General features: G+C 35.6%; 1 protein-coding gene across 2 annotated transcripts in view; it reads left to right on the top strand.

The window, feature by feature from the left end:
• Positions 1-16,313, top strand: part of PRKG1 (protein kinase cGMP-dependent 1) — a 1,245,509-nt gene that overhangs the window by 1,028,147 nt on the left and 201,049 nt on the right. For both annotated transcript variants that reach the window (XM_082633213.1, XM_082633214.1), the window contains exons 6-7: positions 3,613-3,690; positions 12,601-12,695. In XM_082633213.1, coding sequence (XP_082489339.1) covers positions 3,613-3,690; positions 12,601-12,695 — 173 coding nt within the window. The remainder of the gene's footprint in view (positions 1-3,612; positions 3,691-12,600; positions 12,696-16,313) is intronic.

Raw genomic sequence — 16,313 nt, 5'->3', positions numbered from 1 at the left:
ATTGGCCCAGGGACCTACTTGAACCCACTGAATGCAGCACAAGTGATAGGGGGCCTGTTCCTGGCCTGGGTCTTGGGAAGGCCTGACACCTTCTGCTTTTGCACCCTTGGAAGCCAGCTGTCATGTAAGAAGTTGGCCCACTCCCAGACCACCATGATATGAAGACTGGGCAGCCACATAAAGAGGCTCCCGTGGGGGAAAAGCAGACATTGACAGTCCCAGCTGTGCCCCCAGCCAGCACTGGCACCAAATGCTCACAAGCATGAGGCATTACACCTTGCAGTTGTCCCAGCCGACAGCATGGGAAGCCAAAGAATCATCTAGTTAACATACAGTACCAAGAGAAATAATAAATTGCTCTTTCAGGTCTAAAAAAAAAAAAAAAAGAAAGAAAGAAGAAAGATTTGGTGCATTCATTCTCAACTGGAGGCAAATAAATGGGACTAAAATATTACTATTATCACTAATAAACTCTAGGCTAGAGAATGTAGCTTAGGAGTGAGAGACAAACAGCCTTCCAAACTGGATGCTGTTTGGGCCAACTTACTTGTCCTGTCACAGACACCCAGAGAGGAGCAGGACTTCACTATGCTAAGGAGAAGATTCCTCCCCTAGACAAGCAGCAGAGAATGCCAGCCCTCTGTGGGGAGCTACCTACCATCCGGAAGTGATGAGAGTCTGAGATGAGCATATAGATTACTTCCAAATTTATCAGTCAGATAAATTACACTGTCTCCTCTGGTGCAGCGTGAGGAAAACGGCAGAAAAAGGTCCTGAGTTTTACTAATTGAGCTCCATTCACAAAGTAAAAAACATCACGGGTGGGAAAGACTCTCCACCCTTCCCCCTCCCCTGCTGTTATAGATTGTAGCTCTTCCCTTGTCAGTTTTATCTACTACCTGTGCTATCCAATACAATAGCTACTAGCCATGTGTATTAAAACTTAAATTAATTTAAATTAAATATATTTAAAGATTCAGTTTCTTAGTCGCTCTGACCACATTTCAACTGCTCTGTAGCCACATGTGACCAGTGGCTCCTGTATCAGACAGTGCAGGTTTACAACATTAACACTGTCAAAGAAGGCTCTATGTGACAGTGCTAACATGAGATTTTTATCTTTTTCATCTTGTATCATCAGTGTCTGTAACCAGGCCTGACTCAGAGGCACTTAGAAATGTTTCTTGAATGAATATATGAAAATAGACTATTGTGATTTTGTTTTTCAAACCTGCTTCCCACTGTTGCTTTCTAAGCAACAAGATATGAAAATGGAACACAGATATTTTGTTAAATAAGTCGGTTGAAGAATATGCATCATTTGATCTTATTTTTATTTAGAAATAATTGTTTGTATGCACATAGATATATATGTTTAAAAGTACAGGAAAAAGACTTGAAAGATACTCACCAGACTGCATTTACCATCTAATGGTTGAGATTGGGAAAGGGAAATGAGGAACTTTTTTACTTAAAAAACTTGTTATTAGGAAAATATATTACTTTAGAGTAAAAAAAAAAAAAGTAACATTAGATAGTATGTTAATTTTCTTGGTATATTAAGAAAATCATGGCTATTCTTTTTTTTAAACATCTTTATTGGAGTATAATTGCTTTACAATGTTGTGTTAGTTTCTACTGTATAACAAAGTGAATCAGCTATATGTATACATATATCCCCATATCTTCTCCCTCTTGTGTCTCTCTCCCACCCTTTCTATCCCACCCCTCTAAGTGGCCACAAGGCATCGAGCTGATCTCCCTGTTCTATGCAGCTGCTTCCCACTAGCTATCTAGTTTACATTTGGTAGTGTATAGATGTCAATGCCACTGTCTCACTTCATCCCAGTTTACCCTTCCCCCTCCCTATGTCCTCAAGTCCATTCTCTATGTCTGTATCTTTATTCCTGTCCTGCCCCTAGGTTCATCAGAACCATTTATTTTTTAGATTCCATATATGTGTGTTAACATATGGTATTTGTTTTTTCTCTTTCTGACTTACTTCACTCTGTATAACAGACTCTAGGTCCATCCACCTCACTACAAATAACTCAATTCATTTCTTTTTATGGCTGAGTAATATTCCATTGTATATATGTGCCACATCATCTTTATCCATTCATCTGTTGATGGACACTTAGGTTGCTTCCATGTCCTGGCTATTGTAAATAGAGCTGCAATGAACATTGTGGTACATGACTCTTTTTTTTTTTTTTTTTTTTCTTTTTGCGGTATGCGGGCCTCTCACTGCTGTGGCCTCTCCCGTTGCGGAGCACAGGCTCCGGACGCGCAGGCCCAGCGGCCATGGCTCACGGGCCCAGCCGCTCCGCGTCACATGGGATCCTCCCAGACCGGGGCACGAACCCGTATCCCCTGCATCGGCAGGCAGACTCTCAACCACCGCGCCACCAGGGAGGCCCCATGACTCTTTTTGAATTATGGTTTTCTCAGGGTATATGCCCAGTAGTGGGATTGCTGGGTCCTATGGGAGTTCTATTTTTAGTTTTTTAAGGAACCTCCATATTGTTCTCCATAGTGGTTGTATCAATTTACATTCCCAGAAAATCTTGGCTATTCTTAATACGAAATTTTAATGAAAGGTAATTTTAAGAGTGAATAAAGTATTAAGAGTGTTGAGATATAATGACAAATCACAGCCATTGGCTTGGTGAGTATTGTTTGCAAACCATGGAATCTGTCTCCTAAGGAGTGTACAGAGTAATGTTTTCTTTCCCAAAACATGGCTTCATTGCTAAACTGCAGAGAAAGATAGGGCCAGATGGCACAGTTCTCATTTTTCTGTTATACCTCCTGACCCAGCAATATAGTTTCTCCCACCTCTCCTTATAGAAATTACTTTTGTTTATTGCAGGAGCAGTCTTTACCTTGGGAATGTACCTAGTCACTGTGCCTGAATCAGAATACTGACACACTGATTGTGATAATCTTCTTGCTTTACTTTGCCTTACTTTGCCCCTTGTTTGGTGGTTTATGAGCTCACAGATGCTGGACCAGAGTTCAGTACATAAAATAAAGACATTCTGTTTGACAAGGCCAAACTAAATTGTTGAAGCAGGACATTAAAGCCTGAAGCAGTGCCTTAAAAAGGAACTAGTGCCATCTAAACCCACACCAAAAGTCAACTTGGTTTCAAAATGAAAATCTTTAAAAATGCTACATGCCATAGTACTTTCTCAGCCTTTTTTTTTTTTTTTTTCTGTCACTACAGGAATACTAAAACCAAATGAGAATGACAAATAATACAGAAAGACATGTTTAATGATCAGTTCTACTGTTTTATTTCATGCTCAGTTGATGGGAGAAAAGAATATTTTCATCCAACTATTAATGAATGAATTTAAAGATATGAATATAATCACCCAGAAAAATGGCACTAAACAAAATAGTTTTTAAAGTGAGGAGGATAGATTTCTTTGTAATTATCGTGTTCACTGGCTATTATTCATTTTTAAATAATGATGGATTCTAAGCTCGGGTACAACACCATGGGGGTGATTACATCCCTTAGGAGCTAATATTTGAAGAGGTTGATCTGTTTAGTAAATTATTTCTTTCTTACTGTTTTTTTCTGGTACTGTTTCTGTTTTTTAGACCCACTATGAAAATGGGGAATATATCATCAGGCAAGGTGCAAGAGGGGACACCTTCTTTATCATCAGCAAAGGAAAGGTAAGCCCTGGTAGCATGAGAGAGATGCACAGGGGGAGCCTGGGGTTCATCAGCTACCCGTGGAGGAGTACATGTGCAGGGTATTGAGCTGTTTGAGGTTTTTTCTCTTCTGAAACTGATAAAGAAATATTTGAGAATGTATCTCCTGAAAATGTGGAAGAAGAAAGAAAAAGTATAACTTTGAAGACCAGCGAACAGCCTTTGTTCTAGAGTATAATAATCATGATGCTAGATGCCACTGATATGTCTGCATAAATGGAAAATTTTCCATAATAATTAGAAAAGAGAAGACTAAGGTTGCTTTAAAAAGTCTTTAACAGGAAAAAAAAATCCATCCAGTCATTAAGAGCAGTAATATTGTAATAATTAAATATCTGGACTTTCAAATCAGATGGCCCAAGTTTGAATCCAGCTATGAATCTTACTAGTTTTAGTACTCCCTAGGCAAGTTAGTTAACACTCTGAGGCCAATCAGGAAGTAAATATATTCATGTTTCATTGTATCTTCATAAAGAAATATTTAATGGATACCAAGAAATTATTAGAAGTGGTTAAGTATAGGGGAAGGGGTAAATATAGGGTAGACAGGGACATAAATAAAAAAATCATAATTTATTCCTTACATATTTTTTAAAAGTTTAATATTATAAATAATAATTTTTAAAAACCCAAATATGAAATTGAGAGAATTGGAAAATGAAGACATGTAGATTAATACTTTAATATTATATTGCTAAAAATACCTTAAATTCCTTTCAACAGTAAAGTCTTAATCATTTTTGCATTTAAGTGTCATTTCACTATGTGCAATGTATTTGAACTTATTTTGCTTTACAGTAAGTGATCCTTAAAAAGAAGTTATAAGTACTAAGTAAAGTAAAACACTGGGAAGAAAATGCAGGTACAAGGGGATTTATATGGCAGTTTTCACTTTTATAATTATCACTTTAAAAAAATAAGTAAATTTATTTCTTCTAATTTAACAAATATGACTGATTTTATGGCTCATGTGAAATAGGCAAGAGAGATTAACAGAGCCGCAGTGAACAGGATATGTTGAAAGATTATAGATTTTGTTGGATCACATTTTAGAGAATTCTCTTTGGACTAATTGTGAATTTTAAATGTGCGTATGTCAGTGTTTATACCAGTGGCATATCCCACTAAAGGGAAGAAAACAATATTTATACTTTTTCATACCTGTTCTTTTGACTGATATCAGAAAACCTGGGATAGAAATAGAAGACAGGGACTGGCTTCCTAAAAAGCAACATGAAATGACATCTGACCACAGTTATGGGTAAAATTATACCTTGTATTTTCCAATGTTAGAGGATAAGAAATGTTAAGGTTTTGAGGTTTATTTATAAATTGTTAGAGCTTACCATTTATTGCTTTGTTCTTAATATCGACAGAAGAATCAGGGAAAACTGAAAATCCTCATGGATGTAAATTATTTGATTGGTCACAGGGGGGCTTTTTGCCCTGTCAATCCTAGATTTATTTTTTTATATTATATTGCTAACTCTTTGCTCTCATGGAATGATATGTTTATCCATTAAGTTGAATTTCTGACAGGCTTTTATGACTACCAAACTACTGCAAATTCCAGCACTGCCTAAAAGAAGTTGTGGTTTGTAACCAGTTTCAGCTGAACACAGGAGCATTAGTGGTGCTATTTTATGAGTTTTGTAATATGTATACATAGAAATAGCATGGATATTACACCAGAGGAACTGATTCCCTTGGCAGTATTTCAGACCACTGTAGGGATTCTGGGAGCAAAGTAGTAAGAATATATTGGAATTTTTTGACACATCCAAGATTTTTTTTTTTTTAAACCAGGCATAGATTTTTCCTAACCTTCTTTTTTAGGTCATACAACTTAGCTGCCATGATTCTTAATTATACTAATTATATAATAATATATGATTAATTTAGTATGTTAATTATATGAATTCTAATATTAGTGTATTGGAGTTACTATATTAAGTTTTAAGAAGCAGAAGGTGAACACACTTAAGTCCCAATAGGAAGGAATAGAAAATGATAAGCGAATGAGAGTAGGTTCAGGTGAGCAGGCAAATAAGTTGTAGAATTGAAATTTTCTAAAATTATGTGTGTTCTTTTAGGTGTAAAGATGTCACCTTGTTTTCATGTACATTTAAGAATTTATAAAGGGTAACTCTGACAAAGCTATTTTCTTTGTTACCACCAACCTGGCTTTTCCTTAGAAAATGTGAAACAGAGACACACAACAGGGGCTGTACAACTACAAATGGATTTCCCCTTGTTCAAGATCATTTATTTAAGAGTAAAACAGTTTTTATTTCTCTATAAAGCACATTCACACAAAGAGAAAAGCATTATAAAATAAACTTGGAAATATTTGTTTTTTCCCCTGTTAAACCTATACAAACTGATTTTTCTAAAACTTGGGCAGAATGCTTCAGTGATGTCTAGAGTACCTAGTTCTGCCTCAAGTAGAAGCTGAGTTAGTTCCTTATGCTTTAATCAGTCCATTCCAATTGCCTGGAAACCTGACTTGTTTCCCCCAACAGTGAACCATAAAGCACTCAAGGATTCATAATCATGAAAAATATCTCTGATAAAACTTTATGCCTATGTCCCTCTAGTTGTGTTGCATCAAAAATAAAATCTCTCCATAAATAAGTGGAACCAAAATTGAACAGGATTGGTTGACAAAATTTCAGAGTTTCAATAATAATTCAAAAGCATTTTGATTTTCTGATTCTATTTAACTTATCTTGTATGCTACCATTAGAAAAAAGTATTTCAAAAATTCTTGTTCATTAAATGCCACTTAAAACCACATGGCTTTGCTTAGAATTCACAAGGGCTTAAGCATGTTGGTTAAACAAATGGTCTTAACACAATATTCAGTGTTGCTGAATATGGGAAGTACGCCCTTATGCAAATTTTGTTTGTGTGTGACATTATATATATTATATATAATATCAGAGTGAAACATGAATCATTTCATTTCAAGAATGATCATGCACATTATCCCCACTTCTGTTCACTGTGTAACTAAACACCCCAACCATTGCAGTAAGTCAAGAAAAAGATATAATGTTTGGAAATGAAGAAATAAACAGTAATTATTTACAGGTGGTATGATTTTAGTTTGAGTTTTTTATGCAGACAGATAAATTATTTAAATTAATATAAGCTTAGCTGGATCAGCATTGTTCAGTACTTCTTCCTCTGTTGATGGAACTATTCTATATCTTCACAACCTAACATGGTAGCCATTAGTCTCATCACGAAATTAAAATTAACTGAATTAAACAAAATATTCAGCTTCTCAGTAGCCATATCCTGTCAGAATGACTATTATCAAAATGTCTACAAATAACAAATGCTCACAAGGAGAAAAGGGAACCCTTGTACACTGTTGGTTGGAGTGTAAATTGGTGCAACCACTGTGGAAAACAGTATGGAGTTTCAAAAAACTAAAAATAGAACTACCATATGAAAGCAATTCTACTCCTGGGTATATATCTGAAAAAAAAAAAAAAAAAAACACTAATTCAAAAAGATACATGCACCCCAATGTTCATAGCAGAATTACTTATAATTGCCAAGATATGTAAACAACCTAAGTGTTCATCAACAGATGAATGGATAAAGAAGATGTATTGTGTGTGTATATATATATTTATGTATACACACACACACACACACACACACACACAATGGAATACTACTCAGCCATAAAAAAGAATGAAATTTTGCCATAAGTCAGACAGAGAAAGATAAATACTGTATGATATCATATGTGGAATCTAAAAAATATAGTAAGCTAGTGAATGTAACAAAAAAGAACCAGACTCACAGATATAGAGAACAAATTAGTAGTTACAAGTGGGGGGTGGGCAATGTAGGGGAGGGGGAGTGGGAGGTACAAACCATTGGGTGTAAGATAGGCTGAAGGATGTATTGTACAACACAGGGAATATAGCCAGTATTTTGTAATAACTGTAAATGGAAAGTAACCTTTAAAAATTGTATAAGAAATTTTTAAATGATAAAGAAAAAAGGACACTAGAATGAAGAGCAAAAGACAAAAATGGCTAAAACATTTGAAAGGAAGAATATATTGAGGAGAATTACTTCAGTAGATATAAAGACTTATTATAAGGTAAAGAAGAAAATGTCTTAATTCTACTAAGAACTAGATAAATATATCAGAATAAGAGAATAGTGAGCTCAAATAAAGGTCCAAGATCTATGGAAACTTGAGTTAGGAGAGCATGGGCAATACATATTCCAAAACAATTAGTTATCCATAGGGAGATATATGAAATTGGATCCTGACCTCACACTGTACAAATAAGGTCAATTCCAGACCTAAATGCAAAAGAAAAAATTAGAAAAAAAAAATCAAAAGACAATTAGGAGAATACTTCTGTCATGTTGGGATAGGAAAAATTTTATTAAATGAGAATTTTAAAGTACAAACAATAAGGGATAATGTGGTTACATATGATAACATTGAAATTAATAGCTTTGACAAGACATCATAAATACAGTGAAAAGCTAAACTACTGTCTTATGAATCAATAAAAAAAATGACAATTAATTCAATACAAAAATAGGCCAAAAAAATCACAAAAAAGAAATACAACTTGCCCATAAAATAATATGAAAAATACCCTACTTTTATTAATAATCAGAGAAATGCCATATAATATTGACCTTTTTGGCAAAAAATCAAAGTCTGACAATATCAAGTGTTGATGACAATATAGTATAATATGAACTTTCATCCACCGATGGTAGAAATATAACTTGGTGTGACATCTTTGTACCAAGACTGAGTCAATACCTAGTAAAATTGAAGATGTGTATACCTTATAACCTTGGTTTTCATTCGTAAGTTTTGATCCTAGTGAAACACTTACCCATGGACACCACAAAACATGCAAAAATGTTCATAAGTAATGTTGTTAATAGCACAACAGACTAATATATAACAACAATAAACCTGGAGGAAGCCCACATTTACATATAGAGAAGAATCAATGAACTATATAATATTCATATAATGGCATAGTATACAAACAGGAAATGAACTACAGCTACATATATTAACATGGATGAATTGGATAAATCTCAAATACAATGCTGTTCAAAAGAAACAAGTTGAAGGATATGTGTGGTATGATATTATTTATATAAAGTTTAAAACCAGGAAAATATATGGTACTTATGCATGGAATGAGGTGCATGTGAGTGATGTACACACACTCATTAAAGTAGAAGTACCAGAAAGAGAATCACGAATATAAGATTCACCAGAGATGTTTTGGGGGATGGGAGTGGACACATGGTGAGAGAGATTCTAATTCATTCCTGTGTTGCACAAAAAGTTCAGTTGTCAAACCAGACTCAGGGGAGTCATAGGTCTGAGCCACCCTGAATTTAACTAATGACTTAAGGAATGCAGGCAAACGTCAAGCTCAGAAAAATATTCTTTCCCTGTACATGCCCCAAACTATCAGATACAGCTCCTAAAAGTGTTTTTCTACATTAGGGAACTTTTTTTTTTTTTTTTTTTTTTGAATAACAGGGCCAATTTTTGAGCAATGTGTGTAGAACATTGTTTGAAAAGGGAGATGCTTTGATTTGGGAACTCCTCATTTTTATAATCTATTAACTACACAGGTAGGAAAATGCTCACCTGACAACCCTATTCTCCAGCTGGGCCTGTCCCACAAATCTCTGAGTTCCATGTTTTTTTACAACAAACATCGCTTTGCTTATAAAACCTGTTGAATCTGTATTAAAACATTTTATTTTGTTTTTGAATTATTTTGGGTTAAACATGTTGGTTGAGCACATTGATATTGTTTATTGAAGATTTTGGTATTAAAGATTAATTTTATGTGTCCCATTTAAAATATCTAATTTCTATTTTGATTCTTAATTTTAAAAATTATATATATAATTTAAAAAAATAGTTCCAAATCTTAAAATTACAATACCATGCATATATTTTATAGAAAAATTAATATATAGACAAGTAAAAGGATTATAAAAATAAACACCTTCTCTTTTACCTACCTGGAACTAAAAGTAGTTAAAGTTCTAAATAGAATTTTATGGCAACAAGAGCAATGGTAGAGATTTGGGATAGCTGCAATCAAACGCATGGAATTTCTGAAGTAGGAGGTGAGAGAAATGGAACAAAGGGGAAAATAAGGAAAAAAGAACCAACTTTGGGGGGCACTCAAAATTAAGAGGATGCTTTTCATTGATGTTCTCATTTAATTCACACATAGCACACAAGTACATCCATATGAGATATCCCTCCCATTTTTCGGGCAAGGTGGTGGGGTAATGGGTTCAAATAGACTAAATATTACCTTTAAGGCTCCATAGCTAGTTCCCTTCCACAGCATTGTGGATCATAAAGTACTTTATGGTTTAGGTGAAAAGACTATGTATACAGGTTAAGGTTAGAGAAGCTATATCTGTATATATAACTTTTTCTACCTTGAATTTTTTTTTTTTAGAATTAAAGATGCAAATGTCCATGACTGGTGTCTGTGCATATTTAGAATGATTCATTATATATATAAAGAAAAACTGTGGAAACTACAACTTTAAAGGGAAACTTTCATTCTTGCTCTTTGAGCTGATTGTTTTTTCACATATATGAACCATAGGAGATAGATTTTTCCTCATATTTATCATATAAGCAGAAAGTGATTTATTCCGTAGGTGACCCGTTTTTTATGTCTCTTACTGCTTTTCAGTAACATATTTTTTAAGAACATTTCAAAACCCACCCAAATTTCTCCATGGCTTGTGTAAATCTGCCATTTTGAGTTTATAATCTTTTTCGTTACCCAAATGGCAAAGGTATAGTTATATGTATCCTTATATCTAATTTGAATTAATGAGCTTAACTTATAGTATATTACACCTTAATCATTGTTTTTTTTTTTAACAGCCAGGACTGACAGAAGTAATTTTGTTGAGTTGTCTCATTGTGCAGATAAGAAAACTGAGGTTCAGAAATGAAACAGTGTATCAGTGTTTGTCAAAGGTTGGTCTGTAGAACATTTGCATCTAAATCACCCACATTAATCTTTTGAAATGCAGATTTCCAAAACCCATTCAATCAAAACCTCAGGAATAAGAGTTCAGTAACCTTTATTTTAAACAAGGCTGCATGCCTCCTCTCCCCACCACACACACACACAGTTTGAGAATCACTGGGCTAGTATATTTCCATTCACATCTGTGAAAGCCTCATCAGTAAGCATATGAGTATCTCTCTTACATAGCTCAGTGGTTAAGTGTTAAAAACTTCATTTCCATGCTTTTGAAACACCATGTGGAGGAGTAATCAAATGGGTCAGTGGAGAGTAATAATTGAATTCCCTCCACCTTCCATAGACCTTTTTAATACTTATAAAAATTCGGGTCTTTGACATCCAGTCTCTAAATTCAGAAACCTGAAGCATAGTATTTTTAAATGTGTTTAAGTGTCTGGCATTGTATCAAGAAATTAGTTTTTCTACTTCATTACATTTTCCAGGTAGGTGAATTTTAACTATTTAAACTTTTTAGATGACACGTAGCTAGTATATTTGTAGAATTTTAGGGGGAAGTGAATTAACACAAAGGTACAATTTACTACATTTATGTCTTCATTCAACAAATACATTATTACTTGCTTTCAATGGACTATCACCCAACTCCCAAGTCCTATATGGGCGGAGATATCTTGTTAGTAATGAAGCTTTTCTGTTCATGCAGTTTACTACTCTTTATTGAGTACTTACTATAAATTACAGAGAATATCAAAGAAATGCCCATTTCTTTGAAGAGCATACTATTCATTATGGTAAAATAAAGACACATATGTAATTTATATATCTTCAGAAAAAGAAATCCTGGGGCTTCCCTGGTGGCGCAGTGGTTGAAAGTCCGCCTGCCGATGCAGGGGACATGGGTTCGTGCCCCGGTCCGGGAAGATCCCACATGCCGCGGAGTGGCTGGGCCCGTGGGCCATGGCCACTGAGCCTGCGTGTCCGGATTCTGCTCCGCAACGGGAGAGGCCACAACAGTGAGAGGCCTGCGTACCACAAAAAAAAAAAAAAAAAAGAAAGAAAGAAATCCTGTTGAATGAAACATATGGATTATGAGAACAATAGTCAGGTAGAGACCTGCAGGAAGTCTTCATGGAAATGTGACTGGCCTTTGAATGAAGGCTGGCTTCTTCTTGGCCAAGAGATAGGCATGTCCTAGTATAACTGGGATGTACATGTAGAGAGGTGTATAGAAAGATGTTAAGTGAAGCCAAAAAATGGAGACAGTATAAATGTCCATCTGCAAGGAAATTGATAAATAAATATAGGATGAAAGAAGACATTAAAACATTAAAACGAATTAACTAGATTTATATATAATAGCATGGAATAAATAATTAAAATAATGATAAGAAAAAATGTAAGTCGCAGAATGATTCATACTGTATTATGCTATCCATATATTTTTAAAACACATGCATATAAACACATAAAAAAAGACTGGAGGAACACTACTAAATCCATCATAGTGATTTCCTCATAGAAAGTTGGAAGTGGGAATAGAGTTGAAGATTTGAGTGAAATTCAAATTTCTGAATAAATTGTTATTTCTTGACAACAACTTGAAAGCATAACAAAATACATGGAGATTACTTCTTGGGGTGCATGTGAAGTTGCAATATTATTCTTTGGCCCCTTTAATGGTACCGTACTTTTTCTCTTCATGAAAATAAGCTTAAAAAAAAGAAGAAATAAGAAATGGAACGAACATCATTAACCAGTGTTTATTTGATCATCCAGTGTGTATGCCGTGGATACAGGCTTTCATTGTTTCTCTTTCTAGGTAAATGTCACTCGTGAAGACTCGCCAAGTGAAGACCCAGTCTTTCTTAGAACCTTAGGAAAAGGAGATTGGTTTGGAGAGAAAGCCTTGCAGGGGTAAGTAGATCACATGTTACAAAGATTTTGGTTGAATGCTACATAAATTTGTCTTACATATTGAGCTTCTAGCACAATAGGGTGTTTAGTGCTTATTCTACCATCCAACACAGACCCTTGATGATCAATTTTATTTATTTCCAGCTGGACTTAGAATCTATTTGGGTAGGCTATGGAATTGAGTGGTTAACATCTGTAATCAATCATTTTATATAATTTTATATCAATAGGAAAAATTCTCCTTAATTATAATCTCTATAAAGACTCTAAAAGAGAGGGAGAAGTCTCTGCTAAGCGTATTTTGTATGACAGTTTTACTCGGAATCATAGGAAGATGATTGGTTGAGAATTTTGATGTCTCTAAACCTGATTGTACAAACAATACATCAAAAGGCAATGAAGCCTTTCTGGGATTCACCTCTGGGTGGTGGTTTTCATCACTAGCTACGGTAGTGGAGGTGGAAGAGGAGGTGCAGGTGAAGGTAAATCACATCCAGCTTCACTGTGGATGGGCTCAAAAGGCATTTTACATACCATTTGTACTTTAATCTTTCTCTCTTGATTATTATATATGTAGAGGATTCTGGAGAATAATATCACCTGATTTCATTGATCCAAGATTAGATGCCTCTGTGGAAAATGTCATTTCCAGCAGAGCCAAAGAACCAGAAACATTTCAGTCACTTCTGATTGAGATCACAAGTGGGACATCAGAAAATAAAACATAATTGAGAATTGACAGATTTTCTTTTGTAGCTTATTGTCAGTGAATTTTAGTGCTGACTAAAGAAAGGTTTAGAGTGAAAACACCTTCCCAGAATGTGTCCCAGGAAGTGAACTTGGGGATATGGTTTACAGAAAAGTTACTAAATTTTGCTCTGATATCAACATTTAAGTTAATGGTATTACGTCTAGATTGAATTCATTCTAGCATATGGTTATTCTTGTGAACTGTCTGGTGCCAAATCTCTCTTTTGCACATATTCAGTCATCTTCACTGGCCTTCTCTTCACCCCACCCTCACCATTTTCCATCATACCTACCCCCCAACCTACCTCCATCCCTCTTTCTCATGCCCTTTATGCTCATCTTCTCACCACTCAACCTGGCTTTATCAGCCTACTCTATGTGTGCCCTCTTAAACGTCACCAGGGATTTGCTACTTACATCATAGAATTGTCTTTCTTTTCTGTCTTCATTTAACATCACTGCTCAGTCATAGTTTTACACTGTTGACCACCCCTTCCTTCTTTAGAATCCCCATCCTTTGAGACCCTTGCAATTATTAGCCAATTGTTAGCACTTTTTAGAATTTCTTATTTCATTTCCTAAAATTCACCATTGTTTTGTCCTCAGCTCTATCACATACATCTTGGTACACATCCAGATCTATAACTGCCTATTATCTTGATGCAAAGAAATCCCAAATACTTATATGCTGATTTGAGCTCAGTATCTGGCACTTTTGAAATCAATGTGTATTTGTTGAATGAACGAATGAGTGAGTGAACAAATGAAGCTCCCTGATGATCCCCTATCTTGCAGTCCTTTCTGCAATTGATCACTTTCATGACTTGAGTTTCAGGTTTAATCCAATAACTCATGAGTCAATCCATCTACACTCTAACATACCATTGCTTCAAGAGCTCTACCTAACTTGAAACCATGTAGAATTCATATTGGCATCAGATAATGTCAAATTCTAAGCCAAATACACACCTCGCATATGTAGTAATGGGAAATATATAAGCCCAAGTTGAACCTGAGAGAGATTGGATTGAGCTCCCACTTGCTCCCTCCCCCTTCCCCTAATGTTTGAGTCTTTAGCACAGCATATGGTTAAGAGTTCCAGCATAGAAGTCAGACTGCCTAGGTTGGGTTCTACTCTGTAATTTACAGATTATGAGCCCCTGAGAGGCTCTCCTTTGATCTGAATGGAGATGATGATTGTACCTAACTTTTTGAGTTGTTGTGAGGAATAATCAAGGGGATACTTACAAAGCATTCAGGTGAGTACCTAGAATTTAGATTAGTGCTCAAAAACGTTAGCTGCTATCATCACCACCACCATCATGTTTACTTTTATTTATCGTCATCATCATCCCCATTCCCAAGACTGTTCTGCTACTTCTTGACTACAGTTTAGAGCACCTGGTATAATTGACATAGCATTAAATTTTGAATCATCCACTCACTAAGCCAGCCAGTTAATCTCTCTTGGTCTGTTTCTGAATTTGTAAACTGACCCAGTTGAAGTAGATGATCTCTAAGTTTCCTTAGGTCACGTGCCAAATGCAGCCCTGGGCCACCCTGTTGAATGGTGGCATTTGATAGCAGACCTCTGTCAGCAGGGCCCCTCCCTCCAGGAATTATCCCAGCTGTTGTCTATCATTCTGAACACCTTGGCCACATGTTAGGCCCTTCCTTGTTAATGCAAAAATGAATAAGCCAAGTCAGTTTAACAGACTTTGGTATTAGAAGTCTATATTTCCATAGTTTCTCCTCTCATGGACTGTGATCTGGGCAAGTTAATTAACCTGTTTTTTTTTTTTTAATTAGTAAGATGATAGCACATAAAATCATATAACAAATACTGGATACAACATTTTAATATTTTGCAATATTTGAATCTTATTAACACTCATTTATTTATTTAGAAATGAAATATTATAGATACAATTCAAGCCTCTTTTGTATCCTCCCCAAGTACTTTCTCTCCCTCCCACTATCACCATCCTGTCCCTGTACCATAAAGACAGGAAAGAAAGAATTCAGATCTCTCAGTTGCAAGGCTTGGGTTTCTGTTTCTCTCAGGGAAAACCTCTTTGATGCTTACCTGGGACAACATACAGAGTTATTTCTAAAGCTTGTGTTTTGTGTGAAGAAATACTCTAGGACTTATAAATGGCTCCATCCCAGCTGCTTTTTTTTTTTTTTAACATCTTTTTTGGAGTATAACTGCTTTCCAATGGTGTGTTAGTTTATGCTTTATAACAGAGTGAATCGGCTATACATATATGTACATCCCCATATCCCCTCCCTCTTGCGTCTCCCTCCCACCCTTCCTATCCCACCCCTCTAGGTGGTCACAAAGCACTGAGCTGATCTCCCTATGCTATGCGGCTGCTTCCCACTAGCTATCTGTTTTACATTTGGTAGTATATATAAGTCCATGCCACTCTCTCACTTCGTCCCAGCTTACCCTTCCCCCTCCCCGTGTCCTCAAGTCCATTTTCTATGTCTGTGTCTTTACTCCTGTCCTGCCCTTATGTTAAAAAAAAAAATTTTTTTAAAAATGTTCTGAAGAACCTAGGGACAGGCCAGCTGCTGTCTTGATAGGGTCATAACAGGACTTCTTCACCCACCCTTCATGATTTCTCCTGCCAAGCTCCAGCTCATTTCTCTAACCTTAGGACTCCTCTCTATTTCCTGCACCTGAGACTTTTAGGGTTTTTCTTCTTTTGTTTCTTTGTCTTTTGTAGTAAGGATTATAATTAATATGGTTTTAGTGAAGATTATTCTTATGAGGATTATAATGGATTATCTATGTAAAATGTAACAGAAGGTCTAGTGGGATTTTTTCCCTGTTGTCCTGGATTTATGGCTAAGGTCCAAAGC

The sequence above is a fragment of the Mesoplodon mirus genome (genome assembly GCF_964341445.2).
Source record: "Mesoplodon mirus genome assembly, chromosome: 2".
Lineage (NCBI taxonomy): Eukaryota > Metazoa > Chordata > Mammalia > Artiodactyla > Ziphiidae > Mesoplodon > Mesoplodon mirus.
The sequence above is the reverse complement of the archived record's forward strand: the minus strand, read 5'-3'. Positions and strand labels throughout refer to the sequence as shown.